This window comes from Penicillium coprophilum (assembly GCF_028826855.1).
Source record: "Penicillium coprophilum strain IBT 35676 chromosome Unknown utg000004l_segment0_segment0, whole genome shotgun sequence".
NCBI lineage: Eukaryota > Fungi > Ascomycota > Eurotiomycetes > Eurotiales > Aspergillaceae > Penicillium > Penicillium coprophilum.
Window position 1 is genome coordinate 3,276,874 of NW_026622723.1, and position 23,311 is coordinate 3,300,184.

The window sequence follows — 23,311 nt, forward strand, 5'->3', positions numbered from 1 at the left end:
TATAGTATTGCTGTAGGTTCACCTAGAGATTTCCTCGCCGATGGACCGCTTAAAGGTGCTGGAGGGACTGTGCATGTGGAGACCTTCATGACAAGCATCTCTTGGCACAAGGCTTAGATTTTGTGGGGGAGTTAGGGGTCAGTTGTCGCTCCAACTTTGTCGCTGAAGCAGAGTTTCGATGGCTATATGGATACCGCTGCTTAGGTGTAGAATTTGGCTTACCCTACAGAACCTTGCTCTTGAAAGGCCCAGTGTGAAGTTCACATGCTTTGTGACTGCACAGTTGCGAATTGGTCTTATCGGCGTCTTGCATATCCTGTGCACTCAGTGATTCCTCTTTGGTCTGTTCGCTACATGATATTCCGGTTCAGTCGGAAATCAGGCATATGAGCCGGCGTTGGCGCCTGACCCTCAATTCTCCCCAGAAGCGATAAACCTACCACATCTATCTTTAGGTTTTCCACTCCGTATATTGACGTAGATAGACGCCCAAGACTGCATTGTATGCTTTGTGTTCCCTTAGTATCGCATTGAAGGTGCGCCGAGTTATAATCATTTTGAATCCATAGGTATGTGGACAACAGTTCCACAAAGCAGGCGATTGGTGTCCACCTTGGAATGAGTCAGACTGGAGGAGACATCTGTAGCATCCAAAGATGGTAGGTTGTGGCTGTGCACAGCCACAAGTGTGGATAGGGAGTGGGGCTAATAATACTCCACAGCCAAAACATGCAGGACTATATTCATCCATGTCATCCGTACCCGGAGATTACATGGTTGTATTCCGTAGAATGGACATGTGTGAAGTTTCTCTGAGAATACAAATGACCTCATTTCCAGTTGGTGAAACACGACAGCACACGTAGACGTAGATCGTACATCACATGTGGTACATTGATGTACGGATGCCTCCTTACTCCATCCTCTTGTAGAATGCCTAGCATCCGACAAGAACAAGCGAAAACAAGGCCTCGTGCCAATAATAATCACAGCAAAGCATGGCAGCCTAATGGTTGATTGTGACAATGGTTAACCAATAATGTCCATCGGCTCAATGGTAGACCATGATTTCCCGCCTCTCGCTCTTGGCATCCTTATAGGGAGATTCGTGGAGAACGCGTCATTCGTTAGATTGAGTTCTGACACAGTTGCATATGGAAGCCCAATATATTAACGACCCCTAGAATTTTAGAATTGGCATCATGCTAGGGATGTATGACGAAAGAGCAAAGATTGAGAATGTATTGTTTATCGAAGGTTGCCCAGGTGCGAAACATTCCTTGGAAAGCTCTCAGAGTGATCCACCTCTCCAGGGCTGAGACGAAAGAAAAGTGGAAAAAGTGTGGCGTTAAGCCATTCATCATGCCAAGGCGCCAAGATCTCAAATAAGTCTGGCCCTGTTCCAAGTTCCCCCTTAAGAGACTGCAAAACTCGCGTTGTCAACTGTCCACTTCACTTTTTTTCCCCCTATCATCTACTGTCTTATCATCAAAGGCTTGTTGCCTTCTTTCATCCGTCTGTTTTCCCTGAAATACATGCGTAAGTGGTGCCCAGAGAGGGATCTAAGCTATAGCTATAGCTATGTATAGCTATCCCGAGAACTTTAACTTCAGCTCTTGAGTACCCGGCTAACAATGCTCCCTTCTGCAGACCGGATTCACTCGTGGGCGAAAGCTCACGCATCCTCTAGCGGCCTGCCAGATCAGACTCCCTCTCAACAGGCCGCCGACCCTGTTCATACCGAAAAGCCTCTTCAACATGGAGAAGTGAATATACCAGTGGAGGAACCCACTCCAGGGTCCCTCACGGAAAACGACTCAAAGCCGGGTTTTCTGATCCGTATGCGAAATGGCTCCGGCCGTTTCTATCACCATACCAAGGATGCGGTCTGCCACAGCTGGATTAATGTTCTGTTGATCTTTGTGCCGGTCGGCATCGCCTGCGAGGCCGCGGGTCTTAACCCAGCCATCATCTTCGCAATGAACTCGGTGGCCATTATTCCCCTGGCTGGATTGCTCAGTCATGCCACGGAGAGTGTTGCCAGCCGTCTTGGTGACACCATTGGAGCCTTGATCAACGTCACTTTCGGAAATGCAGTCGAATTGATCATTTTCATCATCGCTCTAGTCAAGGACGAGATTCGCATCGTTCAAGCTTCTCTTCTTGGCTCAATTCTCGCCAATCTGTTGTTGATCATGGGCATGGCATTCCTGTCTGGTGGTCTTCGCTTCCGAGAACAGATTTATAACAGTACCGTTACTCAGATGAGTGCTTGTTTACTCAGTTTGAGTGTGATGAGTCTCCTCTTGCCCACTGCCTTCCACGCTTCGTGGTCGGATAGCCGCGATGCTGATCGCGAGACTCTCAAGGTCAGCCGTGGTACCAGTGTCGTTCTTCTCCTGGTGTATATTCTCTACATCATCTTCCAGCTTAGAACACACTCGTATCTCTACGCTAGTATCCCCCAGGCTATCATTGACGAGGAGTCCAAACCCGGTGTCTTGGCAGACTTCATGAACAGCTCTTCCGACTCCTCATCTAGCTCTAGTGATGAGTCGGATGACACTACAACTTCCTGGACTACCGCCAAACGGATCAAAAGAGCAATGAAGTACCGCAGACATCGAAAGTCAAGTACAAGCTCGAAAGGGACAACATCTCGTAATTCCTTCCAAAAAAAGGCCATGGCGTCGACTTCCGATGAAAACCAGGCTTCCATTGATGGCAATGAGCACGCCATTGAGCTTAGTGACGAAATTCGCTACGACGCCGATGAAGATGTTCAGTCCTCTTCTGCAGTCCGGTCTCGCGACTTTGGTTTGGCTCTGAGCCGTATGGACAGCAAAGCGAGCAAAAAGTCGAACAAACGGGATCGCAAAATGCGCAAGGCCCGGAAAGCAGAGAAGAAGGCTAAGATCGCTGCCCCCCCAGGATAATGGACCCTCGCCTGATCAACGTCCGGCACTTATGGCATTCCCATCCGCCCCTAACTTCGGTGGAGTTGAGGGTGCAGGAGAGGATTCCCGGAAACGCCGTTACCCTTTCGGACCTATTCCGTCTCTACTTTCCAACACTGTTTTCAGCTCCCAGTCACCAATGGGCTCTCCCTACATCGGATCCAATGCCGCGCGCCCAGGAATTTCTCGCAGCAACTCGCTCCCTGCACATATCACTCGTCCTCCGCCGGCCGGAAACGCGGTGCAGTTCGCGCGTGGTGCTGCTCGTCTAGCCGACCCGAACAATCCCGTGGTTCCAGACACAGCTCCCCAAGTCCCGGAACCCACAATGTCACGTACCGCTGCTGTTGTCATGCTCTTACTGTCCACCGCTTTGGTTGCTGTTTGCGCTGAATTCCTGGTTGATGCTATTCCCGAAATGATTAAAAGCTCAAACGTTAGCGAAGCTTTCATTGGTCTCATCATCCTACCCATCGTTGGCAATGCAGCTGAGCATGTTACTGCCGTTAGTGTCGCCACTAAGAACAAGATGGATCTATCGATCGGTGTGTCTGTTGGCAGTAGTATTCAAATTGGTAAGATCCCATTCGTCCTCGAGGACGTGTCTAAATGTGCACATTCTGACCATTGCAACAGCTATTTTCGTCACACCACTGGTCGTGATCTTGGGCTGGTGTATGGACAAGGACATGTCTCTCTACTTTACGCTATTCGAGACCATTTGTCTCTTTGTGACCACCTTCGTTGTCAACTTCCTCGTCTTGGACGGACGAAGCAACTATCTAGAGGGCGTCCTCTTGATTGCGGCCTATATCATCATTGCGTGAGTTTATCCCTCTCCTTGATGTCCCTTCAATGTACTAACTACTCTCAGTCTATCTGCCTACTTCTACCCGCGAAATGACCAATCAAGTGTTATCGCCGGCTCAGGGGGATAGTCCTAAACATGTGGTGATGAGATGTTGAGGGTGGATTGTTTCCACAGTCAAAAGGTCGGTGCGCTGATTGGTCTACTTTGATTGCTAGCTGGATCGCCATTCATAGCCACACGATCATAATATCACGATCCTTCACGTCGAATTGATTTACCCCTCCCCCCCTCAATCGTAGTAGGCAAGTCTGTAACAGCGCACGTAGTACCGTCAGGATTATGAAATTGATGACTTGTTTTCAAAAATCCTTCTCTTACGGCAGATTGCTGGTATTTCTGGAATTTGATTTGCATTGAACCCAAGCAACACTCATTGAAGGAAACACGGGGAGTGCCCCATATGGCCGATCGTTATGTGTAGTCCGCCCCCCCGGATGGCCCCGCGCAGACTGGGTCCAGGCCGTTCTTGTTCTACACGAGATTTCAGCGAAAGTCCGAGGTCGGATGCCGGCGCATACGTCGTATGTATACGCTGGACACGTAAGTCAAAAGAGACGTGGAAACATCACTAGATAAGGGGCCTCAATTGGCATTTCTATAGATGGGAACATCGATGAGAGAATAGGGCAAGATCTATCATTCCAAATAGAACGTAGAAAATATCGCAAAAGTAGTCCGTAGGAGAGAGGCCATTGCAGGTACCTGATAGATCGTTCTTGTCAGGTCGCCTCAGGGACCCAAAGTCTTGGCATAGAGAGATCAACATTACTGTACTCTGTCCGGAGTATGAGGGTCACACGCGCTTCATACTGTACGGAGTACTCCGTACATGGTATGCATGTTGTGGATAGCAATTTTGACCCCCTACATGCATTAGCTGCTGATTTGACTCAACATTGAAACCGATTGCAACATTGACGGAGCACATGTAAAGGAAATGTGCCAAGCCTCAATCCCAATATCCACCAGCCACGTGTGTGCCAGTCAGTGGCTGTGTTTTCCACCATTTGGTTACCTGAGCCACATCGTGGCTCGGCGGTAGCCTGATAGGTCGATTTTATCCCGCAGCCCATTCTCCCCCTATAGAGGGGAAAATCTCCATTCTCCCCCTATTTTTTATTGATGCTGTACAGAGTCTACAATTACCAATAGAGCCCCTTTTATGCCAATTGTCCGAGCCTTGAACTTGTCAAGCTCCTGGGTGGAGCAAAAAAAAACGCTCCTGATCTGGCTATAACACAACCTCTACTCCGTACTCCGTACACCGTTTGGTATATGTGGCTCATTTGTGATACACTAACATCCAACAGGGGCACTTGGCATGCCGAAATTGTATTGGTCATTTGGCTAACGAGCCCTGCAAGGCGATAGGATTGTCAATCTGACCACCCCTCCAGGGGCTCGTGGAGCATTTGATATTGCATCTGCCTAATCGGAGCACAAACTTGGGCGCTAACATGTAACTCCTCAGAAGTGGGGGCAGAATTATAGTGTTAGACAAATATTGTGTGGAGTTGTTTATTTCGGTTCTGGTCGGAAGGTGATGGTCTACAACGGTGTTCTTTACGCTTCTTTCCCATAAAAGCCCTCCTCCCCTCGCATTCTCAGGTTTCATCTATTTACTTCTTCCTCCAAACACACTCATCATGTCTTACGCTCCTCCTTACGGTGACCCATACGCTCGCCCTCCCTCAGATCGTCCACCATACGACCCCTACGGACGCCCACCTTCTGATCCTTATGCGCGTCCCCCTCCCCAAGATGGATATGACCGTCCAGCATACGACCGAGGCCCATACAGTGCACCCCCGCCTCAATCTCGTCCCCCTCCAGGCCCCCCGCCTCCTCTGCCCCACGGCTGGTCCCAGGAATGGGAACCCAATTGCCGTCGTGCATTCTATGTAGAACACGCCACTGGTCGATCCCAGTGGGAAACACCTTACCAAGACCCCGGCTACTCTGGGTACAATGATGGCTCTCGCAGTGTTCCTCCTCCCGAGTCCCAGGGATACTATGCGCCTCCCCCTGGCCCACCCGTGGGTTACGATGATCGTAGCCCTGGCTACTATCACGACGAGCAGAAGCCTGAGAAGAAGAGCAGCAATGCTGGTGGATACCTCGCAGCTGGCGCTGCTGGTCTGGCTGTTGGCGGTATCGCCGGTGCTTTGATCGCCAATGAGATTAGTATGTGATATCTTTTGCTTCGATTGATTTGCTTTTATTTCACATGCTAACTATTCCTCCAGACTCGGATGATGAAAAGTCAGACCTTGAAGAAGCTTACGAGGCGGGCCGTCGTGATGAAGAAGAGGCTCATGAGTCAGATCACAGTGAGCACAGTGATGGTGGCTGGTGATTGTCTTCACCCATGGGCTGTTGCTTGAAGATCAATCGTCACTGGATCGTTGTTCAAGATTTGCATACTTCTTTGCTAGGATTTATGGTTGCGTTTTGCGAGAGTTTTGCATCCTTACATCTGCTGTTCCTTAACATTGCATCGATATATTTCTTCACTATCATTTTAAATCCTCAATCAGCTTAAAGACATTGTCTCTTCATTCTACTTCCAGCACAATATCTGCCCATGCAGCAAACCGAACCAGGCATCTTCATCTTCTACAAACTGCCTCCACCCCTTTGCAATAACTTCCAAATCCTCCGACTCTGCAAAGCCCTCCCCAACAACGTTCTTCGCAAACCCAGAGGATCTAGCCCTCTCTTCCATAGATCCACCCCAGTACGCCCTCTCCTCATCACTCCCAAAACACCACGCCCCCCGCACTCCGCTTCACACTCCTACTGTCGAAGCCAGCCTCACGTGCCCAAACATGAATCATCCTCCCCGGATGCGGATTGCCCCCTTTAGCACGTTGCATGCACTCCGTAACCTCACGCCACTTGGCGATCCCCACCGACTCGGGATACCAGCTCAACTCTGCCGACTCGCGGCACGCAACAATCCCGCCGTGCTTAGCGACTCGCCGCATTTCCTTCAGCGCATGAACCGGATCCGTGATATGTTGCAGAACCTGATGCGCATGCACCATGTCAAAGGTATTGTCCTCGAACGGCAGCGCGTGGATGTTTCCTTCTTGAAAGGTAACGTTTAACACGCCTTCAGCTTGGGCAAGGGCACGTGCGCCTTCCAGTGGATCGGGAACATATTCGACGCCCGTTACATGTCCAGACGGGACATGCTTTGCCAAGGAAATTGTGATTGAGCCAGGTCCACAGCCTACATCCAGGATTTTCATGTCTGGTTTGAGGTGTGGAAGGAGGTATGGCGCGGAGTTGGAAACTGTGCGCCAGCTGTGTGTGCGGAGCACTGAGGCTGCGTGGTCTGTTGTATAGACTTGAGACATATTCAATGGATTTCAATTGGAGTTGTAATTTTTTTTGGTTGAGAGTGTGTGTTTGAATTGGATGGGAGATTTTATAGTTGCGGGGATCTGGACCTGCTTCGGAATTCCGTAACGATCATTGATGTAAGCCATTCCTGGGCTTTGGTAGTCACAACCTAAGGTTAATTCAACACCACCAATCTAGGACATGTAATTATTTTCCTTGGCTGTTAGGAACACTCGTTCTAAATTTATACATTAATCTTTTGGAATTTGAATTTACGCTCAAAAATCAAAGATACCTAGGACACAACGTTAGAGACTTCAAACTGGCCTCAACGGCACATATAAACCTGTACCTAGTATTTTACACATACGGTTGAGCAGATTGAAAATAGTAGATATGTATCTCTTTAGGTAAACAATATTGCTATGTTTGAACTTTGAACACCTCCGTACAAGTAATGACTTCATGGCTTGGCATTTGCGGAACTCCGAAAATCTTCACGGAATTCCGAAATCTCCTCTTCTATTCAAGATGGACGGAATCTCGGGTAAAACTGGGCCATCAACCCCCACCTCATCTCGAATCCCCCGTACTTCGCGAACGCGAAAAAAGGCATGCCGAAAATGTGTAGCAGCCAAAACTGCGTGTGATCTCAGAAAGCCGAAATGTAAGCGATGCAGAGATCGCGGCACGAGTTGTGAATACCCAGCGCTTGGTGAACCAACAAGTGATGGCAATGAAGAGACTCAATATGCTACTGTGAACACCAGCCCTTTGAGCAATATCTCCAATGCTCTCTCCATGGATTCCACATGGCCAGGGGGTCTGGTTAAACACACTGCGGATATATCTCATACCCTAAATAACTCTATCATCACGGGTAGTGGACCAGCTCTTTCAGGATCCACTGTTGTACTAGACTTCCAACAACTCGATCTAGCGCCTATGATCGATGCCGAGGAGATTCGCGATCGCTGGCTACGTCCCTACATCTCAAGCTCGACGGGCCAAGAGCCCAAACAGTTGAATTATCACACCATACAGTATCTCACCTGTGTGTTGAAATCATATCTCAGGAATCTACTCGATTCAATTGCACCACCTTTCCTTCACTCAATGCAACAGATGGGGGCTTGCCCACCTGTCCTGGCTTCCTGCTTCACCTTGGTTCGGACGTGGTTGACTCGGATTCCTGGATGTGAACCTTTGATTCTGGGGACAATGCGAGCAGAGATGAAGAAAATCGAAACACAGGTATGTTGCCGCTTTGATTTTCCTTATATGCCAACCTAATTGGATATAGAACGCCCTTCAAAGCGACTTCGACAACCTATGCTCGTTCCAGGCGTATCTCATCTACTCCATGACCATACATTTCTTTCCTGGTACAGAGACTGTCGATGAACCCCACGCTTTCGATAATCAAACACAGATAGAAATGCAAGAAATAGCTTTCCGATCCGCCAAAGGAGGTCTTATCTGTAAAGCAGAAGAATCCCAGACCCGCCCGAACTGGGAGTCATGGATAGTCGCGTCTGCCAAGCGCCGTACCATTTTTACCATGTATCTCTTCACCAACGTCTACAATACCCAACTCGGGCTGCCAAACTTTGTTGCCGAAGAATTGAGAGGGACTATGGCACCAGAAGGCAAAATACTCTGGGAAGCCTCAGACCGTACCGTTTGGGAAAGAGAATACAATCGGCACTTGTCTCGCTGGGAGGACGGGATGCTTGAGATATCAGAGCTATGGAAGTCTGCTGAAACTGGGACAGATGCCCGGCGGGAGAGGATCGAGCGGTGGTTGCAATCTGCTGATGAGTTTGGGATGATGTTCTTTTCTGTTTGTGCGCATATTCATGGATGCTAGACGCATTGATTTACGCGTCCGATTGGAGCACGAGCAAATTGAAATTCAAGATACTAGCTAGACATCAGGACACAGTCATATGAAGCAAAAAAGGTGCGTTGTGTGGTTTCATTGCTCTGTTGTGGTACATCTCATACTCGGTCTAAACGTACTCAGAAGTGATAACTCATCTCCTTCAATGCCCCTTGGCCATCTGCTCAGCTGAAGAATCCAGAACATCCTTGATCACCTTCATAGACGTCATGCGTTCATACCACTCCTTCTCGTTCGGGAACTCGTCGGCATTGAATCCATCATCGACAAAATGTGTGTGTGCCGTCAATTGCCAAGCAATGAACGCTACATCAGCGTACGACATCTTGTTGCCGACCAGCCAGGGACCATCTCCGACACCCTTGTTGGCCTCCTTCTGCTTGCCCAGCCACGAATCGAGCACGCCCGTCACGCGCTTCGTTTCGTTAATATAACGGTTGACTGCACTAGGGACTTTCTCCGCGTGGAATCTTTTAAACCAAAATGCTTGTCCGTAGTATGGACCCTGGCCAGAGATCTGGAGATAGAGGAACGAGCGTGCAAGCTCAGCCTCTGCGCTGCGCGGTGTGAAGCTCAGCTTGCGTGGTTCAGCGGTGTCGTAGCGCTCTATGAGGTACTCGACGATGGCACCGCTCTCCCAAATAGTCAGATCGGTGTTTGGGTCATGGATCGAAGGTAGGCGTCCGTTGGGATTGATTGCTGTATACTCGGGATCCTTGACTTTCGCGAAGGGAACTGGTACAGCTTCATATGGTACTTCGAGGAGTGTGAGGATGAGGCCGACTTTGAGGGGATTGGGGCCCAAGATGCCACCGTAGAGCTGAATGGGTTTGATTGTGGATGCCATTTCTGGGATTCAATTGTGATTGAAATTTGAATGACAAGTGTGATACCATGTTTGCGGCGATGAGTATCGGCTTTATAAATCTGATACCCTGTCTCCAAGTGACGGACTGAAGACACCTTCCCAGCCCTGTCTAAGTTCAGCGTTGACTGATCTAGTCCCTATATGGTTAGTGGGCTCCAAGGTCATGAATTTGACTTTCGGACCCTACATTTCCGATTAGCAATCACTGTCTGTTTTAGTTCCGACAACCGTCAGATTTGTAACCCTCCGCCCTCGTTCGTCCGTTCTTTGTCCGAATGTCCTTGAGGCCAATCATCATCAAAGAATATGAGGTCTCACAATTATTAATTTTCGGGGGTGCATCTTGACCTGCAATACGGAGTTGATGTTATTCCACTGCCGAGACTCATGGACAGTGGACCTCCCGGGTGATCCCGAGATCCAACCATGGTTCTCAATTTGGCAGAACCTCAGAGTCGATCGTTTATAGTATTGTAAGTTTCCAAGGAGGTGCTTTGACAGCTCACTATATAGTAACAGTCTGGACAGGCTGTGTAAAGGGCTGTGTAAAGCGACCTTGTTCATAAATATGGATGTAGAATACGTATCATGCGACCCATCAACAACCCACACTCAAGTATATGCAATCACGCCGGGGGCAGAGATCACACTTACTTTGCGACCCATGCCTCCTAACCCTCCTTCTATGAGTTGACATACATAAAGATTGTTGCAGTAATAAATGGTGTGAAGGATCGGAAACTATGGAGTGTCCAAAGCGGTTTCCCTATTCGCAATGTCCTATACAATATACACTCCCAGGACATCCAGGGTCCATAGATGTTCCTTCCATTTTGGGCGGTCGAAGGGGGTACACACCGCCCAGACCATAACCCCGCATTTTTGTGACTTGGATCGTTCTATTCACCGTCGCACTTTTTGTACTTTCTCTTCTCATCTACACTTCCACTACATCTATCTGCAGCCTACACACTAAAGTCACAATGTCCTATCTTCCGTTTCAACCTTAGCCTCCACCCAGATCTACAGGTTCAGTCGACTCTTGTGAACTAACGCGCTCCCGCTGACTTCCCACAAACGTATTCCAAAACATCCTATATTTTCATATCCACACAACGTATACCTTCTCTTGCTTATCTCAATATTCATCTACAACACTTCGGTATCAAACCCCGACGATGACAAGTTCCCACATCCTCGCAAATGTGCGGGTGTCAATTGTTGTTTGCCTCTAGATACCTAAAACAACGGAGACCGATATAGCATGTGGGCAGTTTCATTCGTCTGTCTACGTGATAAGGCTGTCTCCTACATTCAAAATATGTACATAGCTCTCGACCATACGAATCACCCTATGTTTTCAAGTGTAAATTTCATATCGAGGTCAAATTCATCGTCTAGGTACATGCCACAAAGTTGTTACCGCTGGCACCAGTGTGAGTGATAACGCCAGCCAACTTGTTACTACCGTTGAAGATAACACGGTCGGCACCAGGGGAGCTACCACTGTAGATCTTGCCACTGCTGAGAATGGGGAATTCGTAGTAGGTTCCTGAGACGGGGAAGTCGAAACCCTCGTAGTTGTGGTACTCGTGGGGGTAGTTGTTGACATCGTCATTCGTGGATTCGAGCTCATAGCCTGCGTCTTGGGCAGCGCTGATGGCACTGCTGGTGTAGCAGACTTTACCACAGGTTGCGGCACATGCACGGGCTTCCACCTCTACCGGGGCGGCGAGAGCGCTGGAGATGAAGAGGGTGGCCAGAGCCAAGATCTAGGATTTGTGTTAATAGTGGATAATGTTGATATGAAGGGAAAGTCTTACCTTGGTGTACTGCATTGTGGTGAGGATTTTGACTAGGAGACTTGACTGCTTAGTTGGCTCTGAAGATTCCTGACTTGTAGACCTTCAAATCTCCTGGGAATTATGATTGTTTAAATATAAGTCGCCGGAGGTCACCCCGGACTGCGAAGAGAATCTACTCGCTATCCACGCGATGTTACATTCCGTACATCTAGCCATGTTGGTATCTTATTGGCAATGGCATGCTGCAGGTCCAAATGATCAATTAACGACCACCATACCCGAATGAGAGACATTCGCCGAGCGGCAACTCTGAAGTATAGAAGTCAAAGCGAGGTACAAGACAGTCCGGATTGGTTGATTAGGGACGTGAAGAATCGAGTGGTGCTACGACTCCGGATTACTGAAGATGCGCCCTATCCGAGAAGGCGATCGACGGGGGTCATTCTGGAAGGGGCGCTTTTAGACTCCACCTGAATCCACAGGGGTCTCTGTCTATCGGACCAATCGCACTGTCAGTCGCCGGCCACGATGTTGATCTAATGGTCTATTACTCAGCGGGAGATGTCCCCGGGTGGGGTTAAACATCTCGCTGTCGGTATTCGAAAACGGAGTGAAGGAACAGCTATTCTTGGAAGATTTATGTTCATCTAATTGTCCTCAACATTCAACATATTCAACATATTTGCTCTTCAAGATAAGGAACTTTCCTCAATTGTGCTTCACATATATTGTTTCCCCTCATGTGTCCCCGCGCGCCGACGGTCTCCGTGCTGATCGCTTGAAGTATGATATCTGGCCCGCTGCGGGCTGATTAGATCGCACGGTTTGTTTCTTGGTTCTATCTGTTGTCACTCGCACAAGGTCATATTCGGCAGTTTATCTTTACACGATAGGAAGTACGAAGCAAATCAAGTTCAATTGTGTCACATGCTAGTCTGCTGGCACTTCAAACAGTTGCATATAACCGAGAGGTAGATTCGGGTTGTATATAAATGGGTATACGTAGTATAAGTTGGAGGGTGATTTGTCTACCCTATAACAACGGAACAGATGCGAGACCACCACGTGGCGACCTTTTAGGAGACTCTGGTTCTTCCAAATCAACCTGCTCCCTCCGCCCGGTCCAGAGATCCATGTCTTCGAGCCGGACGACACGTGTTCTATTCCAGAACTTATACACAATCACGAATAACACAAAAACGGGGATCAGGATGTAGTTGATCACAAAGTCAGTCGAGCTGAAGGGGTTGAGGAAGCAAGTATATCCCTGGAAGAAGATAAGGAACACGTTTGCTGCCAGCGAGAGGTAGGTGCCATATGGGTAGAAGAGAGCTCGGAATGGGAGCTTTGATGGGTCTTCGCCTTGCGCGACCAGGGCTTGCCGAAATCGAATATGTGCAAGTCCTATTACCGACCAAACAATAAAGGTGGCAACTGTACTGTGTTAGCACGGAACAATGGTGTTTCTGCGAAAAGACCGGGAAGTAAAACATACCTCCTGAAAGAGTGATTAATGCGGAGTAAACGCGCCCAGCACTAGAGGACTGCTCCAAAAATACAATGCATGCGAAGACGTTGGTTACTACCAGGCCCACCCATGGGACTCCTAGGCGATTGGTCCGGCCAATGAACTTGGGAGCCTTTCCATTGCGAGAAAGGAAAAGCAGTGTCCTAGATGCCACATAAAGCGAGCTGTTTCCTGCAGAAATGACACTGATCACGATGAGGGCGTTAATGAGGTGAGCGGCCGGGAGGATCCCAGCATCCTCTAACGAGATTGTCAGGGGAGAGCTGGCTGTCTTGGATGACGTGCCCAATAATCTCTTATCATTCCATGGGATGAGCATTCCAATAAAGAATATAGTACCTGAATACAGTTGAGTATGGATTCCGTCTTCTGTTTCAATGTGAACTTACCAACGTAGAAAATCAAGATACGCCAAAAGACCTGCTTGATAGCCTTGGGTACTGCTTTTTCGGGATTCGCTGATTCTCCGGCGGTGATACCAACCCTAATTTAACAGTGAGCTTTGCAATTTCCCGCCGCTTTGAATGTTGGAGAACATACATCTCAGTCCCGGCATACAATGTTCCCGCAACAACAAAGGTCTTTGCAACACCATTGATTGAATCTGCAAACGCCCCGGGGGCATGCCAATATTGAAATCCAATAGCACGCGGGCCAATGCCACCTGCGCTGATGCAAATGGCGAGAATGAAAAATACAATCAAGGCCAAGACCTTGATGCTGTAGTATATTAGCCAAGTTGATGCGTCAAGTTCAAGCAAATAGAAACTTACAGAGACAGCCAAAATTCCATCTCGCCATAGGCCAAAATCCCCAGATTCGAGAGGGTAAGGAACATCACCCAAAAGATTAAGATCCAGCCCCATTGCGGAACAACATCTGTCCAGTACCCAATAACCAGAGATATCGCATTGTATTCATTTGCGAGTACCTAGAGTGTGGGGTTAGCAAGGGAACCATTCATAATACGAAAAATACTCAGTGTAGTATGTCGTACAGTCACCCACAAGTACCAATACGCCCACCCCAATGCAAACGCCAGAGAGTCATCAATAAAGCGCTCAGCATACTCGGTGAACGATCCAGTCACAGGGATCAGCGTAGCCATCTCACCCAGCGATTGCCTATAATCATTAGAATCCTTCTTGAAACTAAAGAATGTACTCCTTACATGACAAAGAAGACGATAATGCCGACCAGTGAGAAACTAATCAAAGACCCCGCGGGTCCACCATCGTGCAGGGCTTTGCCCGAGCTCACTAGCAGACCAGGACCGATAATGCCTGGAAATCCAGAGTACTTTGATCAGCAAGAACCATACAAAAGCACTGCGACCGCAAATTCACCTCCAATAGCAATCATCTGTAGATGTCTAGACTTGAGCTGGCGTTTTAATGGTGTAGACAAAGGATCTCTTCCAGTCTCTTCATCCAATCGGTTCTCCGATCGGATGCTTTTTGTAGCGCCATCCTGAACGGGTCCCCTGTATGTCACATTGAAATCCGTTTTGTCCGTCATATTGAGAAATACTGCATAAATGCAAGAGCACTCAAATTTGTAAGAAGAGTTGTTTTTTTTCCCCCTACAAGAACGTGGACGATGTCGCTTGGAGCCAACAATAAAGAAGGCTCTTATTTGCTGCGGATGTCGTGATAAGCCCTAGCAGAGGCGTCATGGATCCATGGGGTGATCTTGTGGGGCGCAATTAAAGCCCGGGGGCCTGCCCAGGTTCTGCAGGGGGGCTTAGATAATCTCAGGATTTAAGACCCAGTTTGGGACGGAGTACACACCATTCAGATACAATTCATATAGTATGAATTTAGAACACCGAAGTGGATCCCTGGCAGTATTTGGACCACGTCATAGACCCTTCTGAGAACTCGAAAGAAAAAAAAAGGAATTTAGCAATCATCGGAGACTGAACTTTCAAATTGAACATTAATATCACTTCGGGGGATTCAAGGACAAGAACACAAGAGGCATAACAACGGCAATTGGAATATTGGCTCAGATCACTAGATCTGTCTTCAATGAAGTTCAGCGTAACAAGTTTCTCATCATCGCCACCAAGCAAGCTGCCCCTAAAGCAAGGATAGAAGGCATGTCGATGATTAAGTAAAGCTCACCCCAAACATGCGCGATAGCCGCAACGAGAAGAGATACCCCAAGAATATAAGAAGGGCCAAGATAAGGGCAATGGAACAATGATTCAGATGAGGGATCATATCAGCAATGTGTCGTTAATGCATCTTCGGTCTGTGATGGTCGTATCACCGCCCGAAGCAGATCTCTTGATGGCAAAAATAAAAGTGAAACTAATAAATGAGATCCAGCGAAATTCATATTAGTTGTAATCCAGGAGCATGGGGAAGAGGGGGAGGAACCAATGGCAAGCTACTTGAAGGTAGCTCAGATCGCCAATGTTTCGTCAATGAAGTTTAGATAGACAGTACTCCAATTCATCATCGCCACCAAGTAAATGCCATTGGAATGAACTGTATGTGGACAGACCTGACAGTATAAGGAATATTCCACTTCAAAGACCAGTGAAGACTGGTAAACGTAGGAGACAAACGCAAAGTGCTCAGAAGGTGCCTCAGACAGGTGTAGTCCGGTCATCAAAAGATGTTCAGCGGCCCTTTGGTTCATCATCGGCACCACGCAAATTGACTTTAGGGTTTCAGATATTCGGGCAAGTTTCGTAACATGGGGAAAGCTCGAGAACAAGTATCAACAAACAATGGTAAGCGCAAGAGAAGAGCGCAAAGACCTCAGAATGTGCCTCAGACCTCACCTGGCTTGCCATCAAAGATGTTCAGTAGCTTTGTCTTTTCATAATTGGCATCGCGCCAACCGCTGCCGGGAATTTCATATATCCCGGCAAAGCTTACAACATGGAAGAACCTTAACTATACAAGTCAGCAATGACAACAGTGGGTAAAATTGCAATACTGGGACGTGAGAGAGAAAGACAATGTGCTTGGATGGTGCCTCAGACAAGTGTAGCTTGGTCATCAACGATGTTCAGTTAGCTCTCTTTATACATCATTGGCACCAAGCAATTCACAATAGGGAAAAAGTCAGTCGACAGCGTGCGGAGGCTCAACTCAAGAATTAGGGAAAGTCGTCAGTATTCAGAGATACCCATGAGGGAGACGACCTAAGGAGTATTATGCAATGGTGCATCAAATATGCTCAGAGGTCAGAAGATGTGAGAAAGGTTGGCAGGATGGAAACTCTGAGCAACAAGGTCACGAAAACTCACTTGGTCGAGATCTATGTGCAGTACCAAAAAACCAGCGGGACTGGCAGTTCTAGATCCAGAGACTGGATTGTGGAACCTCAAGCGCGAATAGACCACGTAGGGGCTTTTTATGTAGGTTCAGGCATGAATCGGCCTTTTTGGGGACTGTCTGCCTTGCAGCCATATATGGCAGATAGACACAATCTGAGGCCCAGATATAATCGGTTGCATGTTTGCCGCATTGAGACCCCAGTGGAGAAGCGGGATAAGGAGTGTGTGGAATTGGCCTAGGAAGATACAATAATATCAGCAAAGTCTAATCCAGCAATATGACATTGGGGTCGAATAGAAAGGTTTCCGTCAAATGGAGGCTCAGACATAGTGGTTGTTTTCATCTTAAGAGCAGGTACTACATAACCAACAGATAGAACCCTTTTCATCATCGCCAAAATGACAGTTGTAATGTGTAGGGTAGACTTACCATTGTATCAGTATAAGCCATTCAGAAACGAGCAAGAACACCGAGTAAGGATATGACGATAGTGGCTCTGTCGGGAATGCAGTAATGTTAGCAAATGCACTCCAGTATCCTGATTTGATATTCAAAGAGAAATGTCAAATATAGGCTCAGACAGGGGTTCTTTTCTTCAGGACTCTTTTTGGGAGCCATGATGGCCGGATACTACATAAGGTTCAGGTATAACCATTTTCATCATCGCCGACTTGAGATCCATAAGATGCAGGGATGAATGGACTCACAATATCATTTTCAGGAATGAGAAGGTATATCGTGCAGGAAAATGACCACGGCGATTAATCAAAAAGCTGAAGAGTACAGCTATTTGCCGTCATCGTTGATATATTGACAGCACGGATCAGAGGGGCAGACGAGGACTATGAAGCGGCATTTTATTAGCAGATAAAACCTCAAAAACACCCGAAGAGTGTATCAAGCAGTCATATCAATGTTCAAAGAGTGGCCCAAACACAATGTGCTTCACCAGGGCTCAACGCCCGGAGGGCAGGCTTGTAGATCACCAACATCACCCTGCACCGATCAGATCAAGAAAGAATCAGAGAAAAGATAAGGCAGGGCAGAATATGTGTTTTAACTCCGAAACGAAAAGATAGCATTGAGTCAAGGCATGAGAACAGGCATTGGCCGTTATCACTGCCATGAAAGCCCAGAAAGGTAAAGGAATACTCGAAAAGGATATTTCGTTAGCAGATGGAATTTTGAAAATCATCAATTTGAAGATAAGGCAATGGGTTTCAAATGGTGGCTCAGACACAAATTGCTTCATCAGGCCTCAGATCACCGATGCCATGTTTGCGATTCATCATTGCACCACCTGAAAAAAAGACGAACCCCATAATGCCAAGGTGCATTCATGGCAAGGAGGGATAAGAGTTTGGGGTTGTGTACACTTTACCTCAAAGGGATATATAGGACTGGGCGATTGACAGTCCAGAATGGCACGAACAGACTAGAGAAACGTAATGACATTAGCAGATAGAAGTTCCAAAGTGAGTGAGGTGTATGTAAAGGAGTGAAATTGGGGGAAGGGAGCGTATGCTTCACCTATGAATTGGAATATTGTGCCAATTTTTGGCTGTCGCTACTGCCATACTGACAGTCCAGAATCTCACAGCTAGACTAGAGAACCCATTTTGTTAGCAGATGAAGCTTGTCTCACACACGAGCAAAGAGTATATCAAACCGATATGCTAATGTTCAGATGGTAACCCAGGTCACAGAAAAGAGGTCTGCACATGATCATTGCACTGCAAGAAGAGCATGAAGTCCATCAGTTCAAGAAAAGACCATGGCAAGGGGGTGGGGTTGTGGGAGGGGACATATAGTTTACCTCGCACATTGCAGATTGGGCTGAGTCAAAGTGAATACACTTGCAGGCACTAATCAAGTGAGACGTCAGTAGAGAGGAAAGGTTCATGGGTACTCAAGCAAGGGGAATGATGAAAACTTCATCATACTTCTTACCATTGTCCCAAAAGGGAGAGGTCATAAGCCAATGCAAGTCGGAAAGTGAGAGCACTTCTGGGACAGTGAAGGGGACAGCGAAGGGAAAAGAAAACAAACTTACCAAGAGGAGATGAATGGATCGAGATTCAAAGTCAATAGAAATAAAAATACAACTGTGTGACGAGTAAGCATGAGTTTGTCAACGACTAAGCGTACACGCCGACTAAGCGAGCTGCGTCCAGTCGCCTAGGCAGCGAGACTACTGACACACCAAAAAAGACGTGACATCAGTCTAATCGACCTGGGACTCAAGGTATACGAACAAATCAAACCTGCAATAGGGTAAAGGGAAAAGTATCAACGTGCAGATGGAACGAGGTCAAGTCCAAGGCAATTGAGAATATCAGATGTATGAAGCCACTGGAGGTAAATGCAACCAGAGAGGATGTGTAGGAGGAAAGAAAAACAAAACAGACCAATCGACATCGAGAATAATCTATATACTTATACACAACGCTTATTGGCGGTTGGCGCAGGGAGATTGAACGCTGATTGGTCCGATGGAACCTGGGGTGCATACATAGGCAGGTACCCCTAGAGATGTACATTTTACTTCTACATTTTGAATGCTGTCGTGAGACAGACAACGTCCTCAACGCTGTGATGTAGGTGTTAATACCAAATTTTGTGAATGTTTCAATTGGATCGTAGGGTTTATCTGTACGAAACATCACAATCAAATTCGACGTGGTGCGCGAGATAAAGTTGGCTACATCTCGCTTGGAGATCGAGATTTGCAGTCGAAGATACATTAGACCCTCGGACTTTTTATACAAACCGCCTTGGGGGGTCACCGCCTAGTTATTGCGGCAATTGTTTCAACATAAACAGATGCTCAATAAAAGCAACCTAGACATTGCCAACAAGATGAGCCAAAAAGGCAACAGAGACAAAATGGCAACCGGCAACTTAGCAAAATAGTTCTTGACGACTAAGCGAAGAAGATATGGACAGTCCAAGCTAAGAGGCGAATCTCAACCAAGTTTCTAGCACTTAGTACCCGCCGACAGAATGAGGCGAGAATTCATTTCCTATAGGAAAAACAAGCGCCCTGCGATTGACAGACAAGAAGAATCTGCAGGGACTGAAGACTCGCTACACATTATGCACAGAAATCTGCAACGATCAGCATGATGTACCAGGCCTCCTACAGCGACGGGATAATCTTTCGATGAAGGTCTCGCCCCATTTTGCACTGCCAAGGTCAGCAACTGACAATACTGAAGTAGGAAACACTTCAAACCTTGTGTTGGCATTGACAAAGCCACGAAGATACTCGTACTTGGCCTTTCGCTCGGCTGGGTCCAAATTCAGCGCATTGAAGATTGCCTCGGACATTTCCGTCTTATTCGCAGGATGAAACGGGATACTACCATTTGTCATGAAGGAAGCTGCGCCGGCAAACTCAGAGAGAACTAGGACACCATGGCGCTCTTGCTGGCAGGCCACATACTCGAAGGCCACGAGATTCATTCCATCTCGGGTGGAGGTGAGAAGGCAAACATCAGCTACGGAGTACAATGCGGTCAATTCGTTGAATAGAACGGAGCGATGCATGTACAGCAGCGGGGTACCCTCGGGGGTGGCTGGCTAGTTAGTATTCTTCAAATATTTTGTGACGAGAGCTTACCGTGTTTTCCGTTGATCTTCCCTGCAATAGTACACAGTTCCGTTTCGAGATCCTGATATTCCTTTACGTCCTCGCGGCTTGGGACGGCCACTTGGATGAGAACAACCTTGTTTTGCAGCTCTGGGTGGTCATCGAGAAAAGCGTCGAAGCCCTTGAGTTTTTGCGTGAGGCCTTTGATGTGATCCAGTCGGTCGACGCCAACGATTACCTTGACGCCTTTGTAGCGGTCTTTTAGGCTTCGGATGCGGTCTTGGACATCAGGTTTCTGCAATGTGTCGGTGAAATTTTGAGGGTCGATGCCGACAATGAATTTGTCTATACAGACGAGCCGATTTTTATATTGGATTTGATTTGGAATTTCGGTGCGTGCGTTGCTGTTGGAGTGTTGGTCGATACTTCTTAATCATATGGGGAGGGCGAATTAGGGCTAATACTCACAGGAGACTGGCACATGTGTCGATGAAATTCTGCTTATACTCGTCCGTATGGAACCCAATCAAGTCACTGGACAACATGCCCTCGATGAGATGCTTTCGCACAGGGAGATTTCTCCAAAAATCTCCTGCTGGAAAAGGCGTGTGAAGCGAGAAGCCGATGGCACAAGATTTACCCTGTTGTTTCAGTCGGTCACGGAGAAGCTCGGGCAAAAGCATGAGGTGATAATCATGGACCCAGATCAACGTTCCACCCTCTGCCGTTTGAGCAATTGCATCTGCAAACAACTCGTTTACCCGTCTGTATGCTTGCCATGGAGTCTCATCAAAAACTACGCCGGACTGATAGTGGAGAATGGGCCAGAGAATACGGTCTGGCGGTCAGCGTGGATCACGATATCAGGGCACAAAGCTTACTCGAAAACCCATTGTAGTGCTCATGGGCCAGGGAGCTATCTAGGAATATAGGAATGGCGTTATGTTCCTGCAAGCTCTTTTGTACATCCTCTTGATCCTTTGGGTCCTTAACTTCAATTCCTGGCCAGCCAAACCATTGGAACTTGGTGGACTTGGTCAACCCAGAGAGAGAAGTGACGAGGCCACCGCTCGAGAGGGATGATTCAAATGCCCCTTTAGCCCGTTTAACAGACAATGGAAGGCGATTTGAAACTATGATGAGGTTTCGTTTATCGTCGGTGATTGAGCCCATCTTGTTACAGCAGCTGGAACCTTATGTATCTTGACCAACAACAAAGAACAGGCGATGAATCATGCACTGAATTCAGACAAAAGAATACTCAGATTTTATATTCAAAGGAGCAGAAGCCAAAGAGCAAATCGGCAGTTATACATGGCCGCAGAAATGGCGAATGGCAAATTGCAAATTTACGTCAGTATGAAAGGAACCGCATCCCTTTCCTACTTATTATCCATATGCTTGAACCCAGACTGGATTGGCCTCAATGACGCTCCCCCTCCAATAATTCATCTATTTGAAATCATGTGGATAATCTATAACATGCCCATGTGGTTGGTTTCCGGGTTCTCTTCGATACAGTTGGAGTATGAAATGGAAACCAGTCATTTAGCCCTATATTGACCGAAAGGGCGAAGGTCATACCAATTCTCAATATTCGACATTTCATTGATGTTATTGCTCTATCTATATTTTCATTTTCTCCTATATGCTCCATTGCTCTTCGTTATTGGATTTCGTCATGGGCATGTCAGAACTCAGCACCCGCCTCAACCTTTTCCAGCAATTTGCCTCTTTTGTCTCGTAGTAATTTTACAACAATAAAGCAGCTCAGTCCGGCTGCATACGAACAACCAGCAAACGCAATCAATCCCCAATACTGTCCTTCGCAGACATTTATGATCTCTCCAGCAATCGGGACGCCGGTCAATGCCCTGAAGAATATATGTTAGCTATGTGGTTTTTTAAAATGACACTCAAGTATAAACAAAGAAAGACTTACCCAAAGCTAACAATGGTATACACAGTGGTATAATATCGCCCATAATTCTCGACAGGGCACAGCTCTCCGACGCAGACTGGCACAAGACTGATATTGCTCCCGCTAGCGAATCCAAATACAATAGAGAATATCACCGTAGCAACAAGATTTCCATCTGCGGGCATCCAAATACCCAGGACGGAAATCAAACAAAGAATGTTTGTCAGGATCAATGTATTGAACCGACCAATGCGATCAGCAATGATGCCAGGCAGCCAACGACCAGGAAAAGAACCCGCGTTTAGAAATACGACCATCAGATACGACAGATTGGTGGAGATCCCGCTCGCAATTGCATACGAGGCAATGTACTCGAGGGGAATGAAAAAACCCCATTCAATGAAGAAGACTCCCAGTGTTGTCAGCGCAAGGACGGGATCTTTAAGAATAGTGAGATCGGGAAGGAAAGCCTTGAGTGATGGAGTGGACCGGACCCCGGGAGGGAAGTTCGCTCGAACTAGAAGACAGCCGGGGATCAAAAGGATCAGTGTGATCAAACCAACAACCCGACTAGCCCAGGCGAAGCCAACTTCGGGCGCGAGATACAGCAACACCAAAGGAAATATCACGCCGCCGATACTACCTCCGGCCAATGCAAGGCCCGTTGCTGCTCCTCGGCGTTTGACGAAGAAATGTCCAATGCTCGCGACAGGCACAATGAATATGAATGATGTGCCCACTCCTCCTAGTATGCCAATGACAATCAGAAAGTGCCAGTACTCCGTGCAAAAGCCCATTAGGATGAAAGTCAATACGAGGAGACTTGAGCCGATCCACATGAGCAGCCTCGGCCCTTTGATATCGAAGATCGGCCCGATTTGGATCCCGCAGAAGAACACAAGGAAGTTGTATATTCCGAAGATCCAGCCAATTTGTCCTTCGCTTATGTCTGAAAGTTGGTGTGTTGAGATCCAAGCTTGGTAGATGCCGATGCTGTTCATCAAGCCTAGTCCGCCCATGATAGCGCTAAAGCCACCTGCCACAACGAGGTTGCCAATGAGGCCTCCCTCTGGACAGTCGACTGAGTCGGGTGATTCGTGATGCATTATCTTATGCTACACAATAGGTAATAGGTACAAGACGGAAAAGGAAGTTTGTTGCTGGAACTATGTATATGAAAGCTACTACTGTACGGATATAGAGCTCCTTTTAACTGCTTCAT

At 47.4% G+C, this 23,311-nt stretch overlaps 10 protein-coding genes across 10 annotated transcripts; 4 read left to right on the forward strand and 6 right to left on the reverse strand.

The window, feature by feature from the left end:
• Positions 1-1,535: 1,535 nt before the first annotated feature.
• N7500_005681 (uncharacterized protein) lies at positions 1,536-2,936 on the forward strand (the record flags this gene model as incomplete). Its single annotated transcript, XM_056676825.1, has 2 exons — positions 1,536-1,539; positions 1,651-2,936. 2 exons carry the CDS (start codon positions 1,536-1,538, stop codon positions 2,934-2,936), a joined length of 1,290 nt encoding a protein of 429 aa, XP_056531825.1.
• Positions 2,937-2,967: 31 nt separating this feature from the next.
• On the forward strand, positions 2,968-3,895 carry N7500_005682 (uncharacterized protein; the record flags this gene model as incomplete). Its single annotated transcript, XM_056676826.1, has 3 exons — positions 2,968-3,532; positions 3,594-3,780; positions 3,832-3,895. 3 exons carry the CDS (start codon positions 2,968-2,970, stop codon positions 3,893-3,895), a joined length of 816 nt encoding a protein of 271 aa, XP_056531826.1.
• Positions 3,896-5,474: 1,579 nt separating this feature from the next.
• Positions 5,475-6,184, forward strand: N7500_005683 (WW domain protein; the record flags this gene model as incomplete). Its single annotated transcript, XM_056676827.1, has 2 exons — positions 5,475-6,012; positions 6,075-6,184. The coding sequence occupies 2 exons, from the start codon at positions 5,475-5,477 to the stop codon at positions 6,182-6,184; spliced, it is 648 nt and encodes a 215-aa protein (XP_056531827.1).
• Positions 6,185-6,581: 397 nt separating this feature from the next.
• N7500_005684 (class I SAM-dependent methyltransferase) lies at positions 6,582-7,190 on the reverse strand (the record flags this gene model as incomplete). The annotated part of the gene is made up of 1 exon (XM_056676828.1): positions 6,582-7,190. One exon carries the CDS (start codon positions 7,188-7,190, stop codon positions 6,582-6,584), a length of 609 nt encoding a protein of 202 aa, XP_056531828.1.
• A 517-nt stretch (positions 7,191-7,707) lies between these two features.
• Positions 7,708-9,046, forward strand: N7500_005685 (Zn(II)2Cys6 transcription factor domain-containing protein; the record flags this gene model as incomplete). The annotated part of the gene is made up of 2 exons (XM_056676829.1): positions 7,708-8,430; positions 8,480-9,046. The coding sequence occupies 2 exons, from the start codon at positions 7,708-7,710 to the stop codon at positions 9,044-9,046; spliced, it is 1,290 nt and encodes a 429-aa protein (XP_056531829.1).
• A 175-nt stretch (positions 9,047-9,221) lies between these two features.
• On the reverse strand, positions 9,222-9,926 carry tpcF (glutathione S-transferase tpcF; the record flags this gene model as incomplete). The annotated part of the gene is made up of 1 exon (XM_056676830.1): positions 9,222-9,926. The coding sequence occupies one exon, from the start codon at positions 9,924-9,926 to the stop codon at positions 9,222-9,224; it is 705 nt and encodes a 234-aa protein (XP_056531830.1).
• A 1,418-nt stretch (positions 9,927-11,344) lies between these two features.
• Positions 11,345-11,785, reverse strand: N7500_005687 (extracellular guanyl-specific ribonuclease RntA; the record flags this gene model as incomplete). Its single annotated transcript, XM_056676831.1, has 2 exons — positions 11,345-11,719; positions 11,771-11,785. The coding sequence occupies 2 exons, from the start codon at positions 11,783-11,785 to the stop codon at positions 11,345-11,347; spliced, it is 390 nt and encodes a 129-aa protein (XP_056531831.1).
• Positions 11,786-12,785: 1,000 nt separating this feature from the next.
• Positions 12,786-14,798, reverse strand: N7500_005688 (amino acid permease; the record flags this gene model as incomplete). Its single annotated transcript, XM_056676832.1, has 8 exons — positions 12,786-13,186; positions 13,248-13,619; positions 13,670-13,764; positions 13,821-14,000; positions 14,054-14,211; positions 14,278-14,404; positions 14,452-14,563; positions 14,627-14,798. The coding sequence occupies 8 exons, from the start codon at positions 14,796-14,798 to the stop codon at positions 12,786-12,788; spliced, it is 1,617 nt and encodes a 538-aa protein (XP_056531832.1).
• Positions 14,799-19,693: 4,895 nt separating this feature from the next.
• N7500_005689 (trehalose-6-phosphate synthase) lies at positions 19,694-21,341 on the reverse strand (the record flags this gene model as incomplete). Its single annotated transcript, XM_056676833.1, has 4 exons — positions 19,694-20,154; positions 20,199-20,572; positions 20,637-21,006; positions 21,050-21,341. The coding sequence occupies 4 exons, from the start codon at positions 21,339-21,341 to the stop codon at positions 19,694-19,696; spliced, it is 1,497 nt and encodes a 498-aa protein (XP_056531833.1).
• Positions 21,342-21,858: 517 nt separating this feature from the next.
• Positions 21,859-23,195, reverse strand: N7500_005690 (uncharacterized protein; the record flags this gene model as incomplete). The annotated part of the gene is made up of 2 exons (XM_056676834.1): positions 21,859-22,042; positions 22,111-23,195. 2 exons carry the CDS (start codon positions 23,193-23,195, stop codon positions 21,859-21,861), a joined length of 1,269 nt encoding a protein of 422 aa, XP_056531834.1.
• Positions 23,196-23,311: the final 116 nt, after the last annotated feature.